Raw genomic sequence first — 27,493 nt, forward strand, 5'->3', positions numbered from 1 at the left:
ACAGCCCCTGGAGAGATTTGGCTTACCCCTGAGTGCTCTCCGCGACGAACTGGGAAGGATCCAGCCAACCGAATGTCGTGCATGGATGGGGCGAGCTCTTAGTTCTTTTAGTGTTGGAATAGCCCGCGCTCGGCCTCCACCCTGTGACTGTGCACTTGGGAGAGTCCTTCTCGCACTTCGGACGGCAACGTGGCTAGTCCTAGTACGTAGTAGTATGTTCGTCTAGTGCTCGTGCTATGTTACCTCATATTTGCTGCTTACTTGGCTGATGAGTCGGAACACGTCTGACACGGTTGACGTTGCAGATTGAGTCAAGAGTTGGAAACTGGAATGAAGCAATTGACAGGGAAGATGCGACATACCAGCAGCATCACGTGTTCATGTGTCTGCCATGAGCTCATGTAGGGCAGCGCCGCAGGGGCAGCCGCGATTCACGCCCACGTGATATCCCTCTGGAGGTTGATTTCCGTCTGTGCTCGTTTAGTCCTAAACAAGGACCTTACTGCGATGAGCAATACTCCATATAATTGCTATCACTCTTGAACTCAAGAACGATTACCAGACAAGTAGTGGTGGAAGCATGCGTTGTCCTATCCAAGGCACGTACATGCATTGGTGAAATTACTAACCATACGGAGCACATAACACCGGGAACATGCCGAGCAGCAGCAGTATACAACAACTACGCATCCGTCTTATCGTCATGATGATAGATCCTGTCACCATCGGGTCCTTATCAGTTCTTCTGCTATACGTATTTATTTGATCGTGCAATATCGTCAATATCGTCAATTGATCCGTTAACGGATGTTTCTTCGGGATTCATCATTCTGTACAAGCGGCGTAATGGAATAGAAGGTGCTTAATTCTGACCAGCATGTTTAGCGGCATTAGTGAGGGGAGAGCGAGCGGTGACTGGTTGACAAGCGCAGCACTAAACCCTAAGGCCAGCATAGAACATCGCGATAATCGTCCTGATTCCAAGATTCTTCCCACTTAACTAGCCAACGGACTCTCGTGAGTTGTATGTCAACTCAATAAGTGGATATTCCATCCTCACCGACTTTCGCATCCTAGGAGCAAGACTGCGGGGACGAATGCGGAAGAACGCGGGCATACAGGGCCGATACAATTATACAGGAATTGCACAAAGATAACCTTCGCCCGATAACGTAAGATACGGTACTGCTGGCGTAAATTGTCCGCGGGGCATCGAATGTTGTCTGCCTGGGAAAGAAGGTTCCTTCCTCTCCTCCACAAACAAATTGACTGGGCGCCTTCACAATTGGCAGTACTTAAGCAACCAAACCCCCCTTGGTTCACTTTCTCCTCCTTTCTTCTCCCTCTCACCCATCACCATCATCATTCTTGGTCCCCCAATCGCTCACCTCTCTCTCAGGTCGAAGACTTCATCTTCCTGATCAAATCAATCTTCTTAGCCGAACAGATCACTCTTCCGAGGGTGGTCATCAACACCGGCAAAATTTTCTCCAACTCTCTTAACTCGTAAGTTTGCTTCATGCTTGGGCGTCCATGACAATGCAATTGTGTTGGTCTCCGTAGCGAACCCTGGCGCAACCATGGTTCTTCGTGCTAACAGAAGGTCTTCTAGCTGTCACCACCCGTTCAACGGTTCCCGACGCTCATCCGCTCGTGGAGGGGCATCGGGCTCAATCTATTCTCATTAAGAAGCTAGAACCTCACTTTCAAGACAATCTCATTCCTCCCGTCAAGTTCGTAGCTTTCTCCCGTGACTCGCCTCCGATCAACAAACATTCATCATGGCTCCTCACGCAAATGAGAATGGTGCTGTCAATAGTACCGTGAACGGGTTGGCTGGCAACCGCAACGAAAAGACCCCTCTTTTCACCGTCGATTCGCCCAACGTGGTCTATACTGAAGATGCAATTGAGACCAAGTATGCTTACCATACCACCTCGGTCACTCGTGCCGGCGACAAGTTAGTTGCTACTCCCAAGGCACAGAACTACAACTTCAAGGTGGACCGCAAGGTGGGCAAGGTGGGTATGATGCTGGTTGGCTGGGGTGGTAACAACGGTACTACTGTTACCGCTGGTATCATTGCTAACCGCCGCGGTCTGGTGTGGGATACTCGCGAGGGCAAGCGCGCTGCCAATTACTATGGTTCCGTAGTGATGGGCTCTACTATCAAGCTTGGCACCGACGAGAAGGGCCAGGAAATCAACATTCCCTTCCACGACATGCTTCCAATGGTCCACCCTAATGACCTCGTCATTGGCGGTTGGGACATTAGCGGATTGGGATTGGCTGACGCCATGGACCGTGCCTGCGTCCTGGAGCCTTCCCTCAAGGAGCTTGTCCGCAAGGAAATGGCTGAGATGAAGCCTTTGCCCAGTATCTACTACCCGGACTTTATTGCTGCAAACCAGGAAGACCGTGCAGACAATGTTATTCCCGGCTCCAAGGCGTCATGGGATCACGTTGAGCACATCCGTAAGGACATTCGGTAAGCCGATCTCTTCAACGCCTCACTAGACTATGATACTAATTACCCGCGAATACAGCGACTTTAAGGCAAAGAATGAACTCGACAAGGTTATTGTTCTGTGGACTGCCAACACCGAGCGCTATGCCGAAATCATTACTGGCGTAAACGACTCTGCTGACAACTTGGTCAACGCCATCAAGTCTGGTCACGAAGAGGTTTCTCCTTCGACTGTTTTCGCTGTGGCCTGTGTCCTCGAGAATGCTCCTTTCATCAACGGTTCTCCACAGAACACCTTTGTCCCAGGCGCCATCCAGTTCGCTGAGAAGCATAACGCTTTCATCGGTGGTGATGACTTCAAGTCTGGTCAAACCAAGATGAAGTCAGCTTTGGTTGACTTCTTGATCAATGCCGGTATCAAGCTTACCTCAATTGCGAGCTACAACCATCTTGGTAACAACGATGGCAAGAATCTCAGCTCTCAGAAGCAGTTCCGCTCCAAGGAGATCTCCAAGTCTAATGTTGTTGACGACATGGTCGCTGCCAACTCTGTTCTATACAAGGAGGGTGAGCATCCTGACCACACTGTTGTCATTAAGTACATGCCTGCTGTTGGCGACAATAAGCGTGCTCTCGACGAGTACTATGCTGAGATCTTCTTGGGTGGCCACCAGACCATCAGCATCTTCAACGTGTGCGAGGACTCTCTATTGGCTTCTCCTTTGATCATCGATTTGGTTGTCGTTGCCGAGATGATGACTCGTATCAGCTGGAAGAAGGCCGATGGGTCGGATGACTACAAGGGATTCCACAGTGTTCTCAGCGTTCTCAGCTACATGCTCAAGGCTCCATTGACTCCTCCTGGAACACCTGTGGTCAATGCTTTGGCTAAGCAGCGTGCTGCTCTGACCAACATTTTCCGCGCCTGTGTCGGTCTCCAGCCTGAGTCTGACATGACCTTGGAGCACAAGCTCTTTTAATAGCTGACCGGTGGTCTTGAGGCAACACGCTTCGCCACCAGCGATCATGAATTGTTCATTTGGTTTTTACTTGCAGCCTGACCCTAGTCACTCCTTAGATAGCAACAATCAATACAGCCGTCCTCGTCCATGAGATGAGGCTTATCGAGATTTTTCTTCAATAACATAGCACATTAGAATAATAAGCCATGAATGAAGCCCTTGGTTTCTATGACCCGAGGCGCTCCATCGCATCTATACTACTTTTTTTTTGGAACAAAATCTCTCCTCTCCAAGCTGGCTAGTGTTCTCGGGGTTCATCCACGAGTACCTTCCAAGACAGAGAACACATGACTTGTTGACTTCCAAGGTTCTCGTTCCAAAGATAGAATATGGTGATACGATTACTATTCAAACATACAAAGAAAATGTATAAATAAAGCTGAATTTCACGTTAGGTCTGCATTGACATTATCAATTCAGAATCATTCTTTTATTATTTGACCTATCAATCTGAAAAATAGGCCTACGTACTAAAACAGATGAGGTTATACCCTAAGCACGAACATCGACAACGCAACGAATACAATCACCAGCCTTCATTTGTTCAAAGGCCGTGTTAATATTGGCGAGTGTTTCGCGATGTGTGATGAATTCGTCAACCTTGAGTTTACCGTTTAGGTAATCGTCGACCAAACTGGGGAGTTGGGAGCGGCCCTTGATGCCGCCGAAAGCGCATCCTTTCCATACACGACCTGTGACGAGTTGGAATGCTATATATATCAAAATCAATTGGTTAGTAAGGAGTGCTATTGTGATACGGGAAAAGGATGGATATGAACATACGTCTTGTGGAGATTTCTTGACCGGCAGCAGCGACACCAATGACAATACTCTGACCCCAACCCTTGTGACAAGCTTCGAGAGCAGCACGCATAACGCCCACGTTGCCGGTGCAATCAAAGGTATAATCGCAACCACCATCCGTCATCTCAATCAACTTCTCCTGCACACTCTGATTACCCAATTTGGTCGGGTTCACAAAATCTGTAGCACCGAATTTGCGTGCCCATGCCTCCTTGGAATCATTGACGTCGACAGCAATGATCTTACCGGCTTTGTTTTTGAGTGCGCCCTGAATAACGGACAGACCGACACAGCCGGCTCCAAAGACAGCGACATTGGAGCCTTCCTCAACCTTGGCGGTGACGACGGCAGCGCCGTATCCAGTGGTGATACCGCAACCCAAGAGGCAGGTCTTGTCAGTTCCAGCCTTGTCGGTGACGGCTACGACGGAGATATCGGCGACAACGGTGTACTGTGAGAAAGTCGATGTGCCCATAAAGTGAAGGATGTCCTTGCCACGGGCCCTGAAGCGCGATGTGCCATCGGGCATGACACCCCTACCCTGGGTAGCGCGGATTTTTCCACAGAGGTTGGTCTTGCCGGATTTGCAGAATTTGCATTCTCCGCATTCGGGGGTGCTGCGTATCGTCAGCAAGTTAGTGACTATGACGGGCTTTTCGAGAGATGCTGGGGAATACTGACTAGAGAGCAATAACGGTGTCGCCAGGCTTGACGTTGGTTACACCCTCACCAACAGACTCGACAATCCCGGCACCTTCGTGACCCAGAATGACGGGGAAAGCTCCTTCGGGATCCTTTCCCGAGAGTGTGTATGCGTCTAGGTCAGGCCATATCAGTCCTGTTTCCCTTGCAGTAAGATCCAGAAATACGCACCCGTGTGGCAGACACCAGTGTGGAAGATCTGAATACGGACCTCGTGGGCCTTTGGAGGAGCAACCTCGACATCTTCCACGGAGAGTGGTTGGCCAGCTTCCCAGGCGATAGCGGCCTATACGCGTTTAGTCGTCCTATGTCGTCATGTCTGAAAATATAGTCAATGCGCTCACCTTGCAAGTGATGGTCTAAAGGAAGTCCAAATTAGTCAGAAAACGCAGACAGTCTGTGTTTCAATGGCAAAGACTGACCTTTCCCACAGTATCGGCCATTATGAGTATTCTCTCGTGGTGTGTTTGTTGATCCGCGCGGGGGTGATCAGACAACGAGGGAAGAAAGAGAATGAAGGTACGGGAAGAGAAGGAGAGAAAAGGTATTATTAAATGGAAGAAAAGTTCTCCGAATCACTTCTTATATGGAACTCCGATACAGGTGGGGTGAGAATTGGGGATATGAAGAATGGATGATGTCTCTGGTAGACACCATGAGGGGAAATCCTATTTCGGCCGTGGTGGGGTTCTTCCTTTCTCTTCCTCGTCGCTTTTAGGAGGCAACTCTGTGAGGGGCAACAGTGTGAGATTCTCCAATTGTGTAGGTTTATATCGATTCATTATTCTGTATCCTATATCCGTGTCTATGTTCATGTCTCTTTATATCTCTGCTCATCCGTTATTGGTTGCTACGACAGCGTACATGGAGTAATCTCCTCATTGAATTAACCGCATCGAAGAGCAAACAAACACAGGCAGGTCCTTTCTTGAATAGAACTGAAGTATGAAGTATATCTGATATTGAAGGTCAAGATCATATCAATAAATTTACCAAAAAGGTTAAGCAGTGCATTTCTAGTGCCAATACAGTCAAGCAGAAGCTGCTGGCGTGGAACCCGGAACTCGATTAGGCAAAAACTTCCCGTTATTCACTTTGAACGATAAGTGATAAGGATGGCATATGCCCAACGCTGTCAATATTCATAGAGCTTGCATTGATATCGATAAGCAAGATACGAGAGTCGAATAGAGAGATGGTCATAAATATTCTGAGAGTATCCGCTTGTCCCAAATAAACACTATCAGTGGTCCTGACCCTGTCCATGCAAGTAGAGAGAAAATGAATGGTTGATGCGAAAAGCTATAGTACACTGAGAGTCCAAGAAAGGACAAGATGAGAAATGAAAAACAAGAGGTGCAAATAAACATATCAGCCTGGATAAGTATGTCAACCGTCCAGGCGTTGCATCACGAAGAATCCCAGTCCAGTCGAAAATGACCAAAGGGATTTATCTCCACCGACACCAGGTCCGGTTTATATTCAACTCTCGACAAGCCCCCTTCTTCTTCCCAATTGATAAAAGAAACCGTTATATGAGTGCGCCAAACGTTTATCGTCCAGGAAGTTGACCACTCTGCATCATTGCAGCATTCTGTTCTTGGAAGCGCTCTCCAAGTCGGGCAGAGCTCTTCAAGTATTTGTCGACACAGCGAAGGACACAGCCTTCTTCCCGGGAATGCAGGGACTTGGTAGTAAAATCATTGACGCAGTCATCGAAGCAGCGTTGTACGAGGCGGGAGTACATCTAAAAAATACATAAGTCTCTAAGTCTCGGAGGCAGCGTTGAGAAAATAGGAGGTGTAGTCCATTGAAAAGATATTCGTTCTTCGATGGAGGTAGGGTGTGACATACCTGCATAAATTCCTTCATTTGTTTCCTCTCCATACGAGCAGCCAGCTCACGCTGTTCCGAAGCATTGAGTCTTAAATAAAATATCGAATTAGCACGCGACGTCATATTGTTTCTTGCCAGGAGAGCATTGCTCAAGACTCACCCGTCCATTTTCAATTATTGTATAATAAAACAGAGCACAGGGTTTGGTTTTGATAAGAAGGATTTATCGGACTGAATGGCAAACTCGTTATTTTTGATTGCTTTGATAAATTGTTTTTTGCTACCTCCGAAGCTCTTTCGGGAGCTCAACTTCTTTCTAGCGGATAATCATGGCTCCGAGGTCACGTGCCAGGTAATTATGTCACGTGATACTACTTGGTTAGTTAGTTACCGGTCCCCCACCGGAGACCTAGCGAGTGACCAATCAAGCTCATCATCTTTCCACGAGAGTGCGCCCGTTAAATCCGATGAAACTCATGTGACATGAAATGTTATGCCTGAGGCCGCACCAGGCACGTGATGTCTGTGCGGACTGTCTTCTACTGTGGCGCCCTTAGAATTTTGTCTTTGGACGCAATGAGATCCAAGCCTTTTAGGTTCCGACCAGTGGTTTTGCTTGTACTTGACAGTTTGTGTGTACTGGATAAGCTTATTGGGGCACCTTTTGAGGATCAGCACCTACGGATCAACACGAGAAAAAGTGATCAAAGTGATCAAACATCGATACCATATTTACCTCGGGTGTGTATAGAAATATTTGGAGCAAACTAAAATCAGAGGCCGATAAGGTCTAGACAGACTCATAATCTGGTATCAGCGAGACGCAAGCGGAGCATTCCTCCACACCAGTTCCAGCCGCTCCCAAGGGTCGCAGACTCGTGAGGTAACTTTGTGGTTGTTGGATGAGAATTAACTGTTGGGGGTTGTCTGCTTTGGGCGCTTTCTAATTATAAAACTGTTCCACTATGGAGTACTGAAGCCAGGAACAGCCGGGTGGACATGCCTGCGTACCAGCCCATTGGTAACTGCTGAATCGAAGGCTCCAATTTTCAAATTACATTCTCCGGCGGCATAACTGTACTCAGTAGTATGTATAATAACTATTGTATGGACAGCGCTGAAGATATGGCATACTTACAATGCCTTGTAATGTCATATACGGTACAGCATCCACTCTCCCTGCACTGAGTCATTTGTGTGTATTGCGCTGTATCAGTACCCCACTCCCGTGACCCTTTGACTTCTGCCACCGCCCAAGCCACTGACTGACTGCATACAAACTGAAGAAAGAACCTCCAAGTCATCACTTGTTCTCTCTGTCTCACAGCGACAGATTCTGTCAGTTACACATATTGCCCCTTTTTACTGCCCTGTCAGTTCACTTCAAAATTCTCGGCACCTGCATTTCTGTTATATTCTGCTCTCCCAGACAACGGTCATTTCAACCAACCCTACTGCCGTCATCACCACCACTACGACTATTACCACCTTCCAACCTCCCTTTCTTCTCCCCTCAGCGCCAACCATCTCCAACATAGGACCCGATCGCATTCAGCGTCATCGAAATACTCTTTCTATTGCTCCTGATTATTCGAAATTTTAGCAACCGCCTGTCGCATACTGATCCCTCGGCCTATGCAACTGAAATTCGCCTCTGGGTCGCATCCAGACAGCTCGTCGGCGCCTTCAGCTGAAGCGCTGAAACAGCCACAGCGAACATTGCCATACTGTATATCGGAAAAGATTGGTCTTCTTTCTTTGACCTTACATAATTGTATGTATGATTAGGTATGGTGTTTTATAACAGGTGCACTATTTAACACAATGAGAAATAGTTTCACATGACAAGGCCAACTATGACGACAAGAACTTCTCAGCCGCTTGCGGCACAGCCATCTTCCCAGAACTTCACGACACAAGCCAATAGCCAAGAGCCTACTCCTCCTGCTGCGCCGACAAAACGAGATCTTGCATCATGGTGGAAGAATTTTAAGCGCAATACAAAGAAGGATGATGACAATAAAGGTATGTGATATTCGGTGGCCATGATGAAGGCAGCGCCTCTTTCTATGGCTTGAATTTGGGCTCAGCTGCTTCTCAAACGTGGAATAACGATATTCGCCAAATCTTTGACTTGAGTTGACAAAATTGAGTTCATTGCACTTATTTGCTCCCTCATCTCTATTAATATCAGATCAAAAAGATATAGTCCCTAACTCTGTCGCGTCATGTAGGACCACAACCCGGCGGGATCTTTGGCGTTCCGCTCAACGTCAGCATAAAATATGCCAATGTCGCCATCTCCCTCACTAACGACAAGGGTGAGAGCTTTATATACGGCTATGTGCCAATCGTTGTCGCGAAGTGCGGTGTTTTCCTCAAAGATCAAGGTATTTATCTCTCCATCTCTGTATGGCAAAGTTGAATCTCATCAGCGTCACAGCAACCGAGGTTGAGGGTATCTTCCGTCTGAGCGGCTCCGCGCGACGTATCAAAGAATTACAAGAAATATTCGACTCGCCCGAACGATACGGCAAAGGACTGGATTGGACAGGGTATACTGTGCACGATGCTGCAAATATTCTAAGGCGGTATTTGAACCAGCTACCGGAACCTATAGTCCCTCTCGACTTTTATGAAGCCTTCCGTGAACCCATTCGAAACCATCAACGACAGGCCGTCGGCAGCACAGAGGCGGTTGATATTGGTGATTTTGACTATGAGAAAGCCGTCGCTACATACCAGCAGCTTATTCGTGAACTTCCTCCACTCAACAAGCAACTGCTTCTTTACATCCTCGACCTTTTGGCCGTTTTCGCATCAAAGTCCGACAAGAATCGCATGACTTCGAATAACTTGTCTGCTATCTTTCAACCTGGGTTGTTATCACACCCTGTCCATGACATGGCACCTTTGGAGTATAGGCTTAGCCAAGATGTGTTGATCTTTTTGATCGAAAACCAAGACCACTTTTTGTTTGGCATGAACGGCACAGCAGCTGACCCCCAGACTGTCAAGGAGTTCTCGAATACAACAGCAGCCACCCCAGGTACGCCTTCACGATCCTCGGGAATCCGTCGCTCTGCTTCAAACGCCAGTGGAGGTGCGGATAGTCTTAGGAAGTACGAGACTCTCCGTCGCAATGTGTCTGTATCGTCTCGCAATTCCGGCAACACTCAAAGCCCTGGCACCCCAACATCGACTGTCAGCACTGTGAAACGCAGCAACACTGTACCCTCGAAGAGGTCACCTGGCCTGGTAACCCCGAGATTAGGTCGACCAGGAGAGTCAGGTTCTTCCTCTTCGGCAGGTTTGACATCTGCGGCTGAAGTAAATCACAACCTCCCATCTGAAAGTCGTTCGCCTGCGGTTGAGAAGGCCAATGAAGCACCCAAGCCAGCAACGCAGCCACCCTTTGAAAAAGGCTCGGCTGAAGCTTCGCAATTCTTAGAAGCCCAATCCACTATAGCGTCGCCACCTGCTCCCCTTCTCACACCCACCAAAGAGCGCAAGATATCAAGCTTCTTTGCCAAGTCTCCTCCTACATCTGAGAACAAGGAGCCTCGCCAGCCCAACCGTTTGAAAAAGAAGCGGATACCCGGGAGTGCCAATGTTAGTGCTCAAAGCTCCAGTAACTCATTGAGTGCTGCTACTTCCAATGAATCAGCGCACTTTACGTCGATATCACAAGCGGCGACTCCGGTAGCAGCGGTTCCAAATGAGGGTATTTCTACTATTCCTGAAATCCAAAGCAATTCAGTTGGCCTCCCAGAGGGTGTGAATAGTTACCATCAACACCAGCCATCTGAAAGCACACTCAAGCCCAACCGTTCTCGGACCCCATCTATGCATTCCAAATCGTCATACACTGATCAGTCAGATTATGATCAATACGAAGATGTATCAAGGTCAGAGAAGAGGGACAATCGGCGCAGTTGGCGTTTCCCGCTTGGGAGATACAATTATGGACAACAAACTTCATCGCCGCCAATGGTTGGATCAAATTCGGGAGCTGAGTTTAGTACTAGCTCGATCGGTAGTTTGAGTGCGCAAGGGCAAAGCTTCACCAACGAGTCCTATAATCCTAGTACCGACGTCACCTCGGTACCAGATAACGAAGTCGGGCGGTCCGGCACTACTACTCGTGAAGGTGCCCCCGGGGTGTCTTCAGATAACGAGAAGCTCAGTCTGTTTGACAAGATCAAGGCAAAGGTTGCGCCCAAAAAGGACGGCAGTGAACGAGCCAAGAGCCCACCCGACTCGCAATCTAATGCAGTCGCCTCAAGTCGAACGCAAATCGAGCAGCCAAAGGAGACCGAACCACGTAGTGAGCAAGCACAGCAACCAGATCTACAAGCACAGCGGCAATCGCCCCTTCAACCGACAGTGGTAATCCAGCCAGAAGGCGCCCCACCCTCGCAGCCCACAACTGACCCGAAGTAAATAAATCGCAATCATTCATTTTGCAGGAATGAATAGATGAAACCGTCGGATTTGCAGGATTAGGAATGGAAAAGTTTTTGCCTTATACCCCCCTTGTCATTCACCCATTAGCCTCATGTCGTCTTTGCTCCCATCATGTTCGTTATGCCCTTCTGTCCATTTTCATACCCGTGTCGGCCTTCCAACTGTCACGTTGAAACGATACCTTTTGCTATCATATTGATTTTTCTAGCGATTATGTCGGAGTCGATTTTTCTTAACTTCTTTTCATCTCTTCTCTCTTGGCGGTTCTTCTAGCTTGAAGCGGCTTACCTGATTATCTTCTTTTTCTTTTCTTATCTATTATTATTACTATTTTTTTCATTATTCCCTTGGTATCGAACGGGTCTATGGTTTAGGAGGACTTGAATCAATGAATGAATGAATGAATGAATCTTGGTATTGACCTTCATGACTTCCAAGGTTGTATTTATCTTCCCCATTTTTCATTTCTTTGTGAATGTGTCCTCAGCTATGATGAGTAGACTGGTGTATTATGTCACGGGGTTAAGATGTAAGTTAGATTTTGAGCGGAACTGATCCTACATTGTGTCTATTTGCTACATAAAAATTAACATCTTACATATACTTCAATCAAAGAGTGAGTATTTCCCAGCGTGAAAATTAGAGAAATCTTCTAATCAAATTCTATCCTCTTCCCATACAGCAAAGGACTCCGACCAAGCAACTGACCAATCGCAAACCCGAGATATGCTCCTGTCAGTATAGTGATGGGATATGCCTGCCACGGACGGTCCCTACACAACAGTAAGTCAGCAAGCCCAAAACATGGACAGAAGTACATAAAAAGAGGGGAAAACGCACCAATCCAACGGAATCGGAACAGCACCCAACCAAGCACCAACACAAGCGCCCAAAGCACCGCCCCAAAGGGCATCGGCAGGTCGCGCAAATGCCCAGACTTGTTTCCAGACGAGACTGTCGACGCCGTGGACGTATACCAGTGGCATAACTGTTAGGAGTGCCATGTGCGCGGCACATAGAACTGTGTGTGCGGTATGAGTTGTAAAAGGGGCGCCGAAGAGGATGAGTAGGATAGATAGGACTGGGGTTCCAAGGAGGAAGGTTAATGTTAGGGAGATGAATGATGCCTGTTTAATGCAGATTAGAATAAATCGGAAAATAAAAAGAGAGGAAGAGGCAGGACGAACAGTAAATTTCTGAGACAGCGTATCTGACTTATGACTTGATGCGTGTCTTTTCCTTTTTCCTGATGGCGTCTTCTTCACATCTCCTGCATCACCCGACCCCGTTTCACCATGTCCATAGCCATGTTGGTGTTGCTGCAAAGACCCAGCTTGCGGTAAACAAGTAACTACATATACAGCCTGCATGATAGTGTAAAGAGGTAAATCGCTCCATAGCGTTGAGACCGGATCGGATACCAGCGAAGAGAATCGGAGAGAGTATAACCCTAGGAGGATTGTTGGATGAATATGAGAATACGCCTGCGCGACCGGAGTAGGAAGGATATCAATTGCATGTGCTTTTTCGGTTGGAGATGAGGTTTGTTGTAAAGGGGGTGCTTTGCTGCTTGTGCTTGGTGAGGACACAGTTGGTGATAATGTAGTCATTGTGGCCGGAGTTTGGAGTCAGTGATCTGCTAGTTGTCACCGGAAGACTATTCCCTTATTTTTTTTAATATATCGATACACCGTGAGTGGCAAGATGAATATGGAAGAGCGAGTTATTGAAGCTGTCGCGAGTTTGAGGAGAGGAAACATTTAAATATCCAGGAAGTCGCGGAGCTATGGTCAATGTCCCCCCCACCTGCGCACCGATTGGCCCAAGCTTCCGAGGTCATTTTCTACGATAGACTGTACTTACATTGACTACGAGATAAATTATCTCCAAGAATAGAAGGCACAGGGATCAAGTACACTGACTGTTCAATTTGAGCTGCTCATTAACATGCTAGTCTGAAAGCAAAGTAACTCGTGAAATCATATACCATACATACATAAATCCAGAACCCATCCAGCTGGAAGAGAGAAAACACCTATAGAAACAGAGAACAAAAACTGAGAACAAAGTAAACAACTATTCACTATCGCTCAAACTGTCTCGTCGGCGACGTCCACCACCGTCTCTGTCTCGACGGTAACCTTTACTCAACCCCGGGATGGGATGATGATAGCTCCTAGTGCCGAGGTCATCCTCAGTATCGACGGTCGAGTACTGATACTCAGAATTGGTTCCACGAGACGAGAAATCCAATGGCTCCGTGTATCCTCCAGGCATGGATGTACGATTCGTTTGATGTTGTTTGCGGGGACTGTTCTGACGAGATCGACGCTCCTCGCGTTCACGACGTTGACGACGAGCTTCTCGCCGGGTATGTGCCGGGTCGCGAATGAGATGTTCCTCTGTCGCTTGACTGATGACATCCTCGCTACCGGCCGTAAATGAGAATCCAGATACGTTGCGTGTGTCTCTGCGTCGACGATCTTCCTCCGGCTGTGGCGGCGAACGGTATACCTCGCTCTCTGTATATGCCGTTGGTGGAGAACTTGGCGTATACTCTGTTCCGTAGTATGTGCCTTCAGCTTCCCGATTTATACCACCAACACGAGCAGGTTTCTCTTGGCGGTAAGCGCGCATATCATCGTCCGCCTCGCCTTCCCATTTTTCCGCTTTGGTCCTGCGCAGTAATTTCTCTTTTGCGGTCTCTTTGAGATTTCTCTTGTTCTTTCGTCCACCTCGTGCTGATTCCTTCTCATTGGTAATCTCGGTCGCTGTTTCCGTCATATCCGTATACGTAAGGTTATCATCGTCATAGCCACGAATAGTACCACCTCCCAGATCCGTGCTAGCGGTAGCATTGGACAAGGTACGACCGTCGGGACCCTTTCGACGCAGAACTGTAGACTTGTAATCTTCCCAATCACCTTTCCGAAACACACAACCACCATTCTTAGCCCAGAAGAAGAACCAAATGGTTGCAAGAACGAAGGCTGCTCCTAAGATCGCGAAGAGGGCAAGCATTCCTTGCATGTTTATTTTGTCCGGGCTTATGGTTCCTTGTCCTCCTACGACGGCTGTTTTGGTGGATGCTCGCGACACAAGAGTCCTCGTGCCATCGGAGGCGTTGTCGACGACATCTGCGCCAGGGACAATATATGGAGGCATCTTGATTGACTCGGAGCCTTGAGGCTCACGATGTTATGATCTGGATGTTGCACGCATTAGTACATCATATCATCTTATTTTTCACGATGAGAGGACTCACTGTCAATCCAAAACCGTCCAGTTCACCCCTCCTATCCCCGCTCGATATAATATGTACTTCTCCACCGAAAAAAAAAGTGAGATATGCGTGGAATAGTGGGCGAGGGAATGTGGATAACAACTTCAACGGTCTGAACTCGGAATGCGGGCGCGATAGAAGAGTCGATAGTAATATAAACGTGTCAACGTGATGGTTAAAGAATTTAGTAAAGAGGAAATACTCAACTGTAAAATCAGCAAAAAATAGTTATTCCAGATGTCGTTCGAAGTCACCAGCACAGAAAATCCGGTGGTTGATCGAATGACATGGCAGAACGAAGAGGAGGCTGGGGACATCCCAGAACGTTAAGTTGTTTTGGGTCGGAAGGGTTGTCCTGGGCAACAGTGAATTATGTCAGCATTAAATGGCCCACATCCTGATCACGTGAACTTGTTTTAGGTTAAGGTGTGTGGATCCCGAATCGAGCCGGTTCCGTGGGTAAACGCGGGAGCTTAAATTAGATCTATCTTAGGGTGGAGAAATTGATTTGATTTCCATAGTGTTTTCTCTCACAATATTGCAAGTACATACATGTGTTGAAAAGCATGACAGAAAGGAAGATATATCTGATATACAGGGAGGTAAAAAAGGGCGCTGTTGAAAAATTCTTGTAAAGATCTTGTAGGAAAACAGGTCATTTTACAAGGTTGCGCATGGTGACGATTGAAAAGTAAATTATATCGACATGGCAGACGACGGTAAAAGTACAGCCATGTTAAAAGGCAGGAATCGAATCAGACTGCAGGGGGGTATAACGTTGAGTGAGACGCAAATGCAGACTATAAGATCAATAACGGGATGAAGGGAAAAACCAATACGAAAAGTGGTAGAAGTGTCGGTTAGAGAAAAAGGTAGTAAAGGACAATGCAATGCAATATTGTAGTGGAAATCATGAGATCAGAAAATCATCAACATCATCATAAGGGTCATACAGGCATCAAACACGAAAATAACATGATATATGCGACGAAGGTCAAACATAAAACATCAACATCAACTGCAGAGGCATGTTTGTTTTGAGGGTCGTTACATCGTACAGGTCGTACCACCATGACAAGATAAAAGCCATTGCTGGACACAAAACAAAACTCTCTTGAGCGAAATTGAAAATGAACCAAGAAAAAAAAGGCCAAGAAAATCCCTCCCAGTGTGAGGATCTCAGAGACTTTTGTCTTTTGCGCTCCTTCAAAAAGCCAGAAAATATGAAGGAAGATCCAAACTTTTCAAATCCGTTGCTTTTGATATAGGGTGCGAGACCAAACAAAATCCAAAATACCTCCCAATCCGTTTTTAATCCCTCTTTTCCACGCCATAACCATCCCATGTCCTTTTCCTGTCCGTTGAACCTAAACAACAACCACGTTGCGAGCATAATTAATCAAAGCGACCGCTGTAGGTCGAGCGGCTGGATCGCCGAGAAGCACGATCAGATCGTCGGTCTTCTCTGGCGCGCCGGCCATCCTCAATTTCCTTTCTGCTGCTAGTGCTCGTATATTCAGAGCCTCCGGGCATGATGTACCGCTTCGGGCGGCGACCTTCGATGTTGAGGCCAATGGAACCATGATCGTTTGTTCTCAGGTGAATCCTCTTTCCAGTAACTGACTCATGAGTGAAACCAATGGTCATCCCATTCATGGTCATAGTGAAACCGCCATCATCGTCGACCCTCGAACCGACTCCGCTACCATCCCGTGTACGGGCGTCGCTTCCTCGGCTGCTGTTGGATCGAGTCTTTTGGCTACCACTGTCACTATCGACACGTTGGGCAATTTTAGCCTTCATTCGTAAGGCATCCTCTGTCAGAGGGACACGAGAAACCCCAGACCTGCCAGATTTAGATGCTTGGTATTCTTCGGCGTTGCGCTGTTTCTGCTCCATTTCTGAGATAGCCATCGGCCGTTCGCGAACTTCAGGAACGTCGCGAATGCTAGGCTCTTCATCATGATACTGCGTACGTCGACGACGAGAATCTTCAACAGCGATCTGACGACCAGATTCGGATTCATGGTATGATGTCCTTCTGGTTCTCATGCTTCGGCTACGTTCAGGAGCAGCAGAGATCTTGCGAATTTGCTGGTGAGGTAGAGCCTGCTTCAGCTCTGACATATCCCAAGAGTCTCGTGATTGAGACATACGACGATTTGTCGGAGGTGGCATACTTCCAGTGGTTGCCGCCTTGTGGGTAAGGTCAGGACGCTTCTGGTGGATGATCTTGGGTTGAACCTTGGGCTGGACGACCTTGGGCTTCGGTGGTGGTGGAGGTGGCATACGATAGAAGCTCTCGTCTTCATCGTAAGTTTCCGGCCGTCGCTGGGATTGCGACATCCGGCGAGGACGGTGTTCCCTGGAAATTTGACGTTCTAGGAACGACCCTTCTTCATACGAGGCCTTTGGTGTGCTCTGGTCCACTGCTGCGCGTCCGTAAATGGAGCCTCTCCGGGCTTGGTCCCTTGGCCTGGATATGGAAGACCGTTCATATATGGCTTGGTAAGGAGAATCTGGTTCAGCATAATATTGCTGACGCGGGGTGGGCGGTTGGGTAAAATACCCAGAGTAAACAGATGGAGTACGTTCGTATTGGCCCATTGGTAGAGCGCCTGGGTTGTATACAGGTTCTTGCATTCCACCGTGGAAACTCATAGGCCTATTGTCGGAGTGGTAAGTAGAAGAGCGACTGGGTCGTCGTTGACGAGACTGTGCAATCATGACATCAGCAGCGCCATATGGGTATCCAAATTGTGTAGACTGAGGAGACGCAGGTGGAATATTTTGCACCGGAGGAGCACCCTGTTGGTAGTAATATGAGGAGGCATAAGCCGCCCGGGGATCCATAGGAGGTGGGGGGTGCATTCCATGGACATTGTGGTAGCCATTCAGACACCCCCAATATATATCCTGTTGGTGTTGCATAGAGGCGCTTTCCCGACGATTGGATTTGGAAGGAGACCTCACAGGAGCTGCCATATCATTGGCGTGTCGTTGACGTTCCATATGGATCATATCCGCGGATGCTCTCTTCTCTTCACGTTGCTTTCCTTTTTCCTTTCGGCTTTCCTTGACACGGGTTTGTTGTAATGGCGGCGGCGGTGGCCCAGTCACCCTAGAATGTGCTGAAGTGTTTATCGTCAAAGATCCAGGTTCAGGTCTGCCACTCGCACGGGATTGTCCACTGCCACCAGTTGTCGTAGTACGGCTGGAATAGCCAGAGTCACTGGCACTGGCAAAGTCAAGATGTCCGAATTCACCAGGTCTTATGTCGGACTTGGATCGCTTGGCAGCAATGTTTGCGCTTTGGCGTGTTCCGTCAACCACGTCGCCTGTCTGGTCATCATAGTCTTCAATGTAAGCTGCAGATGGTACCTGTTGAACCTTTTTGGCCATGATGATAACGGCGGTGGCGGACCCGGAGGGCTTTTATTCACACAGTGTGTGGGTAGCAGCCGTCGAAGGAATGCAGGCAGCAATGGGCCAATTCTTCGGCCTCGAGGCCTACCCAATCGAATCCTTTTGCCCAGCAGCAACACCTGTCTTGTACCCAATGTGGTCAGTGAGTCAACCTTGGGCGGAACCCTGGCAGTGTCTAGGCCCCGTTGATCAATGATCCGAGTAGAGAAGTCGTTAACGACCGGCAGTGGCTCTGTATTGGTAATCTATATCCACAATAGTCGAATCTAGCTCCATCGAAAAACTGGCGGCACAGTAGTCTATGAGACGGGTAATATGTTGAGGAGGCAGCTATTCACTCGAAACGGCGAAGTGCTGCAGCGAAGGTGAGTCAACGGTGGACAGCTGGTTGTTCTGGCAAGCTGTGAATGGGCAGCGCCGGATGTCAGCTGTGTATGAAAGGTTATAGGCCGTTGACGACTGGGTGATCTGGCAGACCGACTCAGTTGACAGTGGGGTTCGAGTGGAGAGAATAAAGAAGAAGAAATAAGAATTTGCTGTAGCAGACGTGGTAAGACAGGAGGTCGAGAGAACGCACTTTGCTCCAACCGGGTGCAGGTGCGTTACGCTGCAGTCAGAAAATTGTTAACGGAGGGGCAAGCCAGCGCACGTCTGTCAAAAAAGTAGGAGCAGCAGTAGTAGCGGCGGCGGCGACAGTGACAGCGACAGATCGGACAATTAAGTTAATAGGTTGGTGGATGGAGGACGGATAGAGTAGGAAGTAAGTTGAGGCTGAGAAACCAAGGTTGATGTCGACGAGACGCAGCAGAAGTATGAGAATCACAGTTTCCTGTCGGGTCAAGAGGGGGGGGGTGGTGCGTGTTGGAAGGAAAAAGTCGATCAGAGTACTGTAATAAAAATAAATTGGCAGACAACAGAGCCTGCAAGGGTGGGTCAAAGCAGGCAAGAGGACGAAACCAGCGCGGTGGGAAAAGAGACGAAGGCGTGACAAAACAAGACGAAACACGACGAGCAGAACCGGGTCAGGTAACGATGATAACAGGGATACCCGTTTAGTGTTGGGCAAAGGTAAAATAAAATGGGCAAACGCCAGAATGACCAGCGAAGGACCAGCCCTTGACGAGGAGCGAGTGAGGGAGAGGATGAAGTAAAAAGGGTGGGAGTTTGTTGTCGGTGGAGGTGGGATAAGTTGCCGTCCTCAGGCTGCCCCGTCCCGTGATAGGCCACGCCGTGCAGTAGTTTCACCTTGGTTTGCTGCGAGATGGATTCCTTGAAGTGGAAAAGTGGAAAAGTGAAAAAAAAAGTCTAAGGACAGCGCGGGTCGTAAAGGATTCAAAGAGCAACTATTTGTACCACCTTACGGCGCCACTGTACTATGTACTTTTTCAAAGTTTTCTCTCTTTCTTGTCTGAGCCCCAAAGGTATATCACGGAATGGACACAACCCTATAAGTCCTATTAGTCGACGAGATGATCTCTAATTCATCTAGGCAAGAATACTTGTTTCAGCTTCCGTCTTCTCTTTGCTCTCTCAGAAAAGGGGTGACATAGCAATTGGGTTGAGTGAGTCAGTTGTTATGCGTTGGGCTGCGCTATACTTGTAATATACCTTACGAAGGCATAAAGCATTCAGTCCGGAGTACGGAGTAGGTCAACAAGACAATGAGTGGTTCGTGGAGAGGGTATTTTCGGAACGGCGTTTCGAGAGTGTCAGAATGGGGCCAGCCGATAGTCATCATGATCACGCTAGAGAGTCTACATGGAAGCTATTCAGAGACATCGAGTTGTTGTTTATCTGCTTATACCGGGAGTCCCTGTTTGCAAATATTGATACTGTTACACAGACAGCCATCATCTTGACTTGGAAAATTATGAATTATGAATGTTCAATTCTCTTGTCTGATCAAGTCCGCTCATCTCGGTGTACTACCACATCCGATAGGCTCTTATCGGTAAGATCGTACGGTAACACGGTAAGATCGTACGTTAGGATATAGTTGCTCCAATCAAATCTATTGCTTCAAACTCATCCATTGAAAATATAATCAAGATTAAATACAATGACTGGACCCTTTCTTAGACAAGAGATTCAAGAGAAGAGAGTCCGACAAAATAAATCTCTCAAGCGAAAATTGTAAAATTACAATAGGGTTTGAAACCGGGAAACACAGACACTTTAAAGCTGGTTGGCTGCCCAATTCATTGCCATACAAGACGTGTTGGACTGCTATTTGCAGCCCAATGATGCCATTACAGCGGTCATCCCTGCAGGCGAGAGCGGCTTTTCTCGAGACTGTGGCGAAGCCTACAGGAAATTTGTGATCAGCTTGGCCAGATTGTTATGATATCAATAGCGGATTTGTGCCTGGAATCTGGATGTATGCAAGTGTACTCTCTAGATGTTGACTTGTTTATCTTTTTCCTGTATCGTCCACTGCGTATTAAACGATCTATGGGACGGGATATCCACTCGGGCAGCCATGGTTTGCATTACGGCTCCTCCCGTTTCGTTCCCAGTACACTTACGACGTCACTAACTCGGCCTTTCTTTTTTTCGTTAAAGTCTTCTTCTGTTTTGTTTTGTTGACGCCTGTTCCTGACAGTCAAAATGCAACATAGCTCCGATCTCGAACCAAGCTGATGTCACGCCAATACATTACAAGTATAACTACCAAAAGCAAAAGAAACTTCCCCCCACTGATCTCGAAATGAGTCATTGGGCCGAAATCTAAGCAAAGTATGTGGGATAGATCATAGAGTTATCCGCCAGGCGGACCGCCGGCTTCTGGAAGCAAAGAGAAGAAAAAAATTTTTTCTTAGTTGCTTGTGCGCTTCGAACACTTTCTTTCACACTGCATTAGGCGATAATGTACGAACCTAGTATTGTAGGCTCACAGGAGTTCGAAATTCATTCGGGTAGGGCTGACCCTACTAGCCTTCAGCCTCTTTTTTAATATGTCAATCTGTAAAGAACTCGATCAGCAATACATACATATATTGCTAGTCGTGACCTATCGCGTACTATTGAAATATCTTGCTAGCGTCAGGAACTCTATGATAATCCTGCACACAGTGACGATTATCTGCTTTCTTACCCTTAGTACTGGTCAATCAGACCCCAAGTGTTACCGGCAAATGCAGCGCTGGCTTGTTTTTAATCATTGTTCTTCGAAAATGTGCTGGCATGGAAGTCGACTGCAGATCCCTGAAGATGGAATGTCTCTCGGATTCAGGAAACTCAACTTGTCCTGTGTATGCTCCTAATCGCTAACGAAAACTCAGAATTAACCAGCGAGACTGGCCCCTCAGAAGTTGAGTGTCGTTCGCTATGCGCTGTGCATTAGAGAATACCCCAATCGCGAATGGTCCCCTCTTGTGTCGATTTCGGGCACCGAGGAGAGCTGATAAAAATCTCCGCGCCAAAGAAATTGAAGGCTGATGACGGTGCATAATCATTAAAAGTTGAATAAACGAAGAGGGGCGTATAATCAGACCTTCTCAGGGTTTGATAATATCCTAATCCGGAAGGTGACTGACTTGGGACTGAGGTGTCCAGGTAGTGTGCGACTGCCGCGCAACCCCCAAAGTCACGAGATCAATCTCTTTCCTTTTGTTCTAGCTGTTTCATACCTTTAACTCCCACGTCAGCTTCAGTAAAAGGAAGACTCGAGACAATCTACCATCGTCAACATGCAAGAGGCCAAGGTTTGCCAGTTGGGTCGTGTCCGCCAGATCACTGTTAGTGCAGCTTGCACAGCTCTGCACGGCCTTTCTACCAGTCCTGTATGGTCAGATCTTGATTTCCTTCAGCCTCCGACCTCCGAAGATCTCTATTTTGCTTGTCGAACGAGGAAAACGGACTTGGTTCATCCTAAGGTTCTCTGACTAGAGGATATTTTCCCTATATGGACGAATGACATGACAGTTCCGGTCGACTTTTATGACTGATCACATGCAGATCACAGTTGGGGCGACTTTGAAATTTGCCAGCTGGCTTTGCAAGTCGGCTTTTACTGTGGTATGACTGGTCAGCTGTCGTGCGGCAAATTCATGACAAGCAATTACTACCGTCAGCCCCGTTATCCGCATTGGTATTGCTGGGCAGACAGAAACCTATGATCTGAATGATGTTCAGGTCTTCCCTTGTCGCTAGTCGGATATGCAGGCACGTACGTTGAAAAGTGAGGCGGCTGGTTTCTCGCCGTATCATACATCGTGATTGAATGGTTACGTATTTCCATTATCTTCCAAGGTTCCCGGGGATGATAAGGATGTACTGTGCATTGTGCAAATGGTACTGACCCGATTATCCGTTAGACTTGTTTCTCGACGTCTAGGAGACGGTGATATCGGTTAGTGAAACTAGCTGACAGTCTGAGATTTCGCCATTGATGATCAACTCGACCCAATGGCGTGTAACTGATAACCAGTCCCACGATGATTTCTCCGCAATTGACATGACATGCATTAAGAAGTTTATTCACAACTCTTCATGACTATGCAGCGAACAAAATGACATCATCGACGAATCAGATCGCACGAGAAACGCTTCGTATAATTAGATCTAGAGTCTGCTCGATGTTTGTTTAAACACTTGCAGCTGTCCTACTCAAGTTGTCAAGTTTGTGTTTGGATTATGTATGCTGATTGGGCTGCACCATCATGATACCTTGGACAATTCGTATTGTGCTATCGTCGTCAAAAGGGCGGTCAGAGAAGCAACCCCAATCAAGCTACATCATGTGCACACATCTGCAGCTGTCAGACGCAAGGGATAGCCGATAGCGTCCGTCCGCATAGGCACGTATTGGGGTGGATGTTGAAGAATTTATGGATTCAGATTACCGATGAGAACTATAGAAATTGACATTTGAGATCCTTACTACGTAAGATTTACTCCGAGATATCCAATCTGTTAGATTACACTGCATTGCCACGGGCAAGTGCTACAATACAACAAGAGACCGGGAAAACTCTCGGAAGAACTTAGCCCTAAGCCACCCGGTAATTACCTAAACAGGAAAGAATATTGTAGGCACTCCAGCACTATGTTTTCTGCTTAGGTGCGTACTAATCAAATATGAATGTACTTCGCTATAGAATTAGGCAATGGAATAATCGCTAGCACGAAATACGTACATCCTTGTTTTTAGCTTTCCATCAAAAAGCCCATTGTTTCAGCCATATCTTCATCCAATGAGATGAAACAGCTCGTAAGCTGGACGCTTCCGAGCTATCCTTCAGAAGATTCGTAACTTCAAACTCGGTTTGTATCTTCTTATCATTTTCACCTTCAGCATGGGTATTGCAAGTCTGGTCAACAAGCTGTACGATAATCCTAGCCAGAACATCAACCGGAACCCAATTGACACTGCTCATCGTTCCCAGAGAATCCGGAAGTAATCCCAAATGCTTCGAACTAGCCAGTAAGCTAGGGAACCATTTCTGCACATTCCAAATACCGACTGTAGACAACACGGGGCCCGCGATTTGACCAACTCTCATGACAGAAGAGGTATACCCAGATGTTAAGCTATGAGCCTCCACTAATCTTTCCGATATGTATTTGGATTCTCCATACCCAAGAAACTCGGGACTATCGAGGTCATGGATGATAGTTTCAAGTACGCTCTGTCCAGGGTTCTTTTGCATCCAGTTCAGGGCTGTAGAAATACTTGATATTAACAAGATCGGGGCTCGGTAGGTACACTTTCTGCTTAAATCAATCAGATGGCGGGTACCGGCAATTCTCCAAGACCCAGGTCGGGCTTGGATAAGTCTGCTGTCAAGAATTCGACTGGATTTGACTCCGTGTCTGGCGAGTCCCAGGGTGTGAGTAAATTCTTCTGTTTGTTGCCTGCTGTCTGTCTTTCTTGAGCATCGGCAGATCTATTGAAGCAGACGACCTTGGCTATCTGAGGGCTTTTAATGAGCGAGTGCAGAACATAGCTCCCTAGAGAGCCCGTGGATCCAGTGAGTACGACAGTCAAGTTGTCAGTACGCCCCTTCTTGGGTGCAAGTTTAGCGTCGAGACCGGTCGTATACTTGTCAATCATGGCCTGCATATAAATTTGACGAATGGGGACTTTATCATTAACATCTTCAGAATGATCATTATCCGTATTCACTCCATTGATAAGCCGATCAATAGCCCGAGCACGTTTATTGCTTGACGGGGCAGTATAGAAGAAATGCGGACCAATATTGCTAGTATCGACTCTCAGATTCTGTGACCTAAGTGCGGCCTTCAACTTCTGCACAGCAACCACAACTTGCAACGAATCCATGCCTAATTCAAACACGTTATCATCGTCGTCTAACATGGGTGCGCCTTCATCAGAATTTAATAGTTGAGCATAGAGCTTCTTTGCCAGTGATTTGATTGATTCAGCACTCGAGTGGTCTGTCAGCTCTAGTCCTTCACTCAGCAGACCTTCCCCGACTGCTGAGTAGAGGACATCGATTTGAGAAGTGAATTTGAGGACGGTGAGTTAGCGTTAAGCGGTCATCTTCCCGCTTCGATTAAATGTTTCTATTAGTCTAAGAATATAGACTAGTGATTTTGGTACGCGTGAGAACCTCGGTGCCTGTAGATTCGCTTCACAGATGATTCCCCATAGTTTGTCGATCATCTCCCGTGACTCTTCCTCAGTGTTGACTGCATAGCCTTCCCTGAGCTCGATCAACGCGAGCATACAAATCTTGTGTACGGTACTCTTCAAGATCCGGGAAGAGCCAGGATACAGGATGGAATACTCTGTGTTTGGGACTCAGAGAGATGACGAATTCGGAGACACCAGGCGAGACTTCCTCGAATCGATAACCGACGCGAGTGTTGAATCTCAGACAGTCCCAATGACTTGTCCCTCTCAATGCAATGCAGTGCATAAGCCCATTTTCAGTCAGTCCAAGTGCACTGGACAGATTCTTCACCCGTGGTGCAATAATATTACCCGTTTGAGGGGAAAGAGGCCCTCCTCCGTAGATAACTTTGTCAAGTTTTGATAGAGCTTCCAGACCAGCTTCGGTTCTGGATAGATCTGTCAGGATTGAGTCAGCTGCACCCAGGGATGTTGTGACTCCTTGGTTTATTATGTTTATCACATGCTCGGCTGTGATTGCTGCTGCGGGGTGATTGACGACCAAAGACGAATCCAGGATTGCTGTCAGCATATAGAAGAATAGACCTGCCATCTACATTCGATTGATCAGCCATCTCACCAGAGGAACCTATTTTTGTCTAAAACTTACATGGAATGGCGGAAAGAATTGCAACAGGTTGGTATTTCTGATCAACCCTATCGTGTTGTGGATATCATCACCATCGTCGGGGACATCGAGAAATGAACAGGCACTGAGCCAAAATGCCGGGCTCTCTCCAACTGGTTGGGGTTCCCTATTCATACCGAATCAGCTCCTGATCTGGCTTCAGAGTCTACCTTACTTACAAGACGACCCTGAAGTATGTAAAGAGAACATTGGTTCATTGAAATTCTCATCCGTAATTTGTCGCGCTTCATAATGAGGCACAATAGTTGCGTCAAGTATTTCTTTGTAACCAAGCACTTATCTCGTCTTCATCTCAGGTACGGCGTCGAAAAGTGGTTGTAGATTCTTTTGCAGTTCCTCTCCGTATAGAATAATGCTAACGTTTGTCCGTTCGAAGAGCTTTTTTTGTGCAGAGATTGTGTTTCTCAATGACGGCAGCATTATTTATTTTACCCATGGACGTTAATTCATCATAGTTCATGACATGGACTAAAATGCATAGTCTGGACCTACTCTCCTACCAGTCTTTGCGACGCGAGACTGAGAAAGAGATATCTCAAATCCGACGGTCCCGGTTTGAAAAGTTCGACCTGGAAGATGTAATGTGAATGACTTCCTCAGGCACAAATCCGGCTCAGTATCCGGTTGTTCAGCGAACAATGATGTTGGACACATTACAGTACATACGAAGTGATTGCTATATGCAACTTCGTGCGTAGTTAGGTGGACTATCGCGTACTAAACATCCATCCAAGCAAAAGTGGAAAATAGGTAGACCCTATGATCGAACCAATCCTTGGGACGTTCGGCACATTTGCACCGATCTGCGTTGCCTTATCATATTTGACACTAGATTACTAAGTTACATATATGCATAAACTATTGGCGCACCTCTTAGGTCTCTTTGCTGAGGTGTCTTGTCTGACTGCTTCCTCCAGGCTGTACGTTGAGAGCACACGGTGTAAGTCTCAGACGGAAAGCTGAGTATGATGAATATCTTGCTCCAGCGTATGTAGTCGACATGTTCCCTTACCTGAAACCTGGAGACGTAGTAACTTACCTAAGCAAGCAATGTACGATGTTAGGGTTACGGCTTTATCGACGCAGCTCTTACCCTTAAATGGGTTAAGGATGTTCGACGAACATATTGGATGTTGAGGGCCAAGGTTGAATGTGCTGCATATTTGTTGCGATACTCGATGCTAATCATTGACATCATGTTCAACCATAAATACCTATCTAATACAAGATCATGAAATCCTATCCTTGGGAATCTAACACGACACCGATATTCCTCTTTTTCCTTTTTACATACTTTTAAAGATAGTCAGTACAGGGCCTGAGTGAACGAATGAACAGGAATAATGTACGTACCGTGAAACAGGGTTCAATCCCAACAACTTCATACCGTTGTGAAGCACTTGTCGAGCAGACTCGTACAATGCCATACGTGCCAAAGCCAACTCTTGCTCTCGGCCAACAATACGTAGAATGTCGTAACTCGAGCTAAGCATGTGTGTCATACGGAACAGATATGTAAGGACAGTAGTAGGTTCCAGGGTCTTGACAGTGTTAAGGACCACATCCGGCCATTGGGCCAAATATCGCGCAAGATCAATGGCGTGAGATTCAGTGAGAAGGGACAAATTAGCCTTGGGAAGGTCTTCGACATTGATCTCGGCTTTTCGGAGAATGGAGCAGAGACGAGCGTGAGCATATTGCAGGTATGGACCTGTATCGCCCTCAAAGGAAGTCATGGCATCGAGGTTGAAGTCATAACCGTTGATTCTACGAATTAGTTAGTACATATTTCGCTGTATACGGAATGGAAAAAATACTTACCGCTTGCCAGACATGTCTTGGACCATAACAGCAGTGATACCGAGTGTGTCTGCAGTTGCAATAGGGTCGTCGACTTGCACATACTTGTCCTCGTTCTTCTTCATAACCTCGTGCATCTTGTCCGCAACGTCACGCAGGATATCATCCAAGAACTTCACCGTGCCCTTTCGAGTGCTCATTCCCCGGACCATTCCGAAGTTGATGTGCTGGCATTTATCGGCGATATCCTTATACCCCATCAGCTCTGTAACTTTGAATAGTTGAGCCAAGTGCAAATCTTGCTGGGAAGCAACCACGTAGATCATTCTGTCAAAGTGGTACTTGTTGTGTCGTTCGACAATAGCACCGATGTCTCGGGTAAGGTATAGAGGGGTGC

At 47.2% G+C, this 27,493-nt stretch overlaps 9 protein-coding genes across 9 annotated transcripts in view, besides 2 other annotated features; 2 read left to right on the forward strand and 7 right to left on the reverse strand.

The window, feature by feature from the left end:
- Positions 1-1,267: 1,267 nt before the first annotated feature.
- TSTA_030330 (myo-inositol-phosphate synthase, putative) lies at positions 1,268-3,766 on the forward strand. Its single transcript, XM_002480155.1, has 3 exons — positions 1,268-1,506; positions 1,613-2,488; positions 2,547-3,766. The coding sequence occupies exons 2-3, from the start codon at positions 1,782-1,784 to the stop codon at positions 3,445-3,447; spliced, it is 1,608 nt and encodes a 535-aa protein (XP_002480200.1). The 5' UTR covers positions 1,268-1,506; positions 1,613-1,781; the 3' UTR covers positions 3,448-3,766.
- Positions 3,767-3,877: 111 nt separating this feature from the next.
- Positions 3,878-5,518, reverse strand: TSTA_030340 (formaldehyde dehydrogenase). Its single transcript, XM_002480156.1, has 6 exons — positions 5,418-5,518; positions 5,340-5,354; positions 5,167-5,281; positions 4,975-5,110; positions 4,273-4,910; positions 3,878-4,199 (listed from the first exon to the last, which is right to left on the reverse strand). The coding sequence occupies exons 1-6, from the start codon at positions 5,436-5,438 to the stop codon at positions 3,982-3,984; spliced, it is 1,143 nt and encodes a 380-aa protein (XP_002480201.1). The 5' UTR covers positions 5,439-5,518; the 3' UTR covers positions 3,878-3,981.
- Positions 5,519-6,017: 499 nt separating this feature from the next.
- TSTA_030350 (mitochondrial intermembrane space translocase subunit Tim9, putative) lies at positions 6,018-7,163 on the reverse strand. The gene is made up of 3 exons (XM_002480157.1): positions 6,992-7,163; positions 6,850-6,919; positions 6,018-6,742 (listed from the first exon to the last, which is right to left on the reverse strand). The coding sequence occupies exons 1-3, from the start codon at positions 6,997-6,999 to the stop codon at positions 6,548-6,550; spliced, it is 273 nt and encodes a 90-aa protein (XP_002480202.1). The 5' UTR covers positions 7,000-7,163; the 3' UTR covers positions 6,018-6,547.
- A 1,524-nt stretch (positions 7,164-8,687) lies between these two features.
- On the forward strand, positions 8,688-11,701 carry TSTA_030360 (Rho GTPase activator (Sac7), putative; the record flags this gene model as incomplete). Its single annotated transcript, XM_002480158.1, has 3 exons — positions 8,688-8,856; positions 9,066-9,221; positions 9,275-11,701. The coding sequence occupies 3 exons, from the start codon at positions 8,688-8,690 to the stop codon at positions 11,272-11,274; spliced, it is 2,325 nt and encodes a 774-aa protein (XP_002480203.1). The 3' UTR covers positions 11,275-11,701.
- Positions 11,680-11,708: a microsatellite.
- A 133-nt stretch (positions 11,709-11,841) lies between these two features.
- Positions 11,842-12,934, reverse strand: TSTA_030370 (GPI-anchor biosynthesis protein (Pig-F), putative). Its single transcript, XM_002480159.1, has 3 exons — positions 12,486-12,934; positions 12,139-12,425; positions 11,842-12,071 (listed from the first exon to the last, which is right to left on the reverse strand). Exons 1-3 carry the CDS (start codon positions 12,906-12,908, stop codon positions 11,951-11,953), a joined length of 831 nt encoding a protein of 276 aa, XP_002480204.1. The 5' UTR covers positions 12,909-12,934; the 3' UTR covers positions 11,842-11,950.
- Positions 12,935-13,206: 272 nt separating this feature from the next.
- On the reverse strand, positions 13,207-14,629 carry TSTA_030380 (uncharacterized protein). The gene is made up of 2 exons (XM_002480160.1): positions 14,564-14,629; positions 13,207-14,503 (listed from the first exon to the last, which is right to left on the reverse strand). The coding sequence occupies exon 2, from the start codon at positions 14,461-14,463 to the stop codon at positions 13,375-13,377; it is 1,089 nt and encodes a 362-aa protein (XP_002480205.1). The 5' UTR covers positions 14,464-14,503; positions 14,564-14,629; the 3' UTR covers positions 13,207-13,374.
- Positions 14,630-15,948: 1,319 nt separating this feature from the next.
- On the reverse strand, positions 15,949-17,983 carry TSTA_030390 (uncharacterized protein; the record flags this gene model as incomplete). The annotated part of the gene is made up of 2 exons (XM_002480161.1): positions 15,949-16,082; positions 16,138-17,983. The coding sequence occupies 2 exons, from the start codon at positions 17,981-17,983 to the stop codon at positions 15,949-15,951; spliced, it is 1,980 nt and encodes a 659-aa protein (XP_002480206.1).
- A 685-nt stretch (positions 17,984-18,668) lies between these two features.
- Positions 18,669-18,715: a microsatellite.
- Positions 18,716-23,166: 4,451 nt separating this feature from the next.
- TSTA_030400 (uncharacterized protein) lies at positions 23,167-25,410 on the reverse strand (the record flags this gene model as incomplete). The annotated part of the gene is made up of 5 exons (XM_002480162.1): positions 23,167-23,669; positions 23,765-24,409; positions 24,561-24,604; positions 24,704-25,200; positions 25,258-25,410. 5 exons carry the CDS (start codon positions 25,408-25,410, stop codon positions 23,167-23,169), a joined length of 1,842 nt encoding a protein of 613 aa, XP_002480207.1.
- Positions 25,411-26,582: 1,172 nt separating this feature from the next.
- The window catches only part of TSTA_030410 (arginyl-tRNA synthetase), a gene marked incomplete at both ends in the record, with an annotated part of 2,072 nt that continues 1,161 nt past the window's right edge, over positions 26,583-27,493 (reverse strand). The window contains 3 exons of the mRNA XM_002480163.1: positions 26,583-27,063; positions 27,118-27,361; positions 27,439-27,493. The exon at positions 27,439-27,493 is cut by the window's right edge and continues 5 nt beyond it. Of these exons, the coding sequence (XP_002480208.1) occupies positions 26,583-27,063; positions 27,118-27,361; positions 27,439-27,493 (780 nt within the window). The remainder of the gene's footprint in view (positions 27,064-27,117; positions 27,362-27,438) is intronic.

Source organism: Talaromyces stipitatus, genomic scaffold, assembly GCF_000003125.1.
Source record: "Talaromyces stipitatus ATCC 10500 scf_1105507295541 genomic scaffold, whole genome shotgun sequence".
Lineage (NCBI taxonomy): Eukaryota > Fungi > Ascomycota > Eurotiomycetes > Eurotiales > Trichocomaceae > Talaromyces > Talaromyces stipitatus.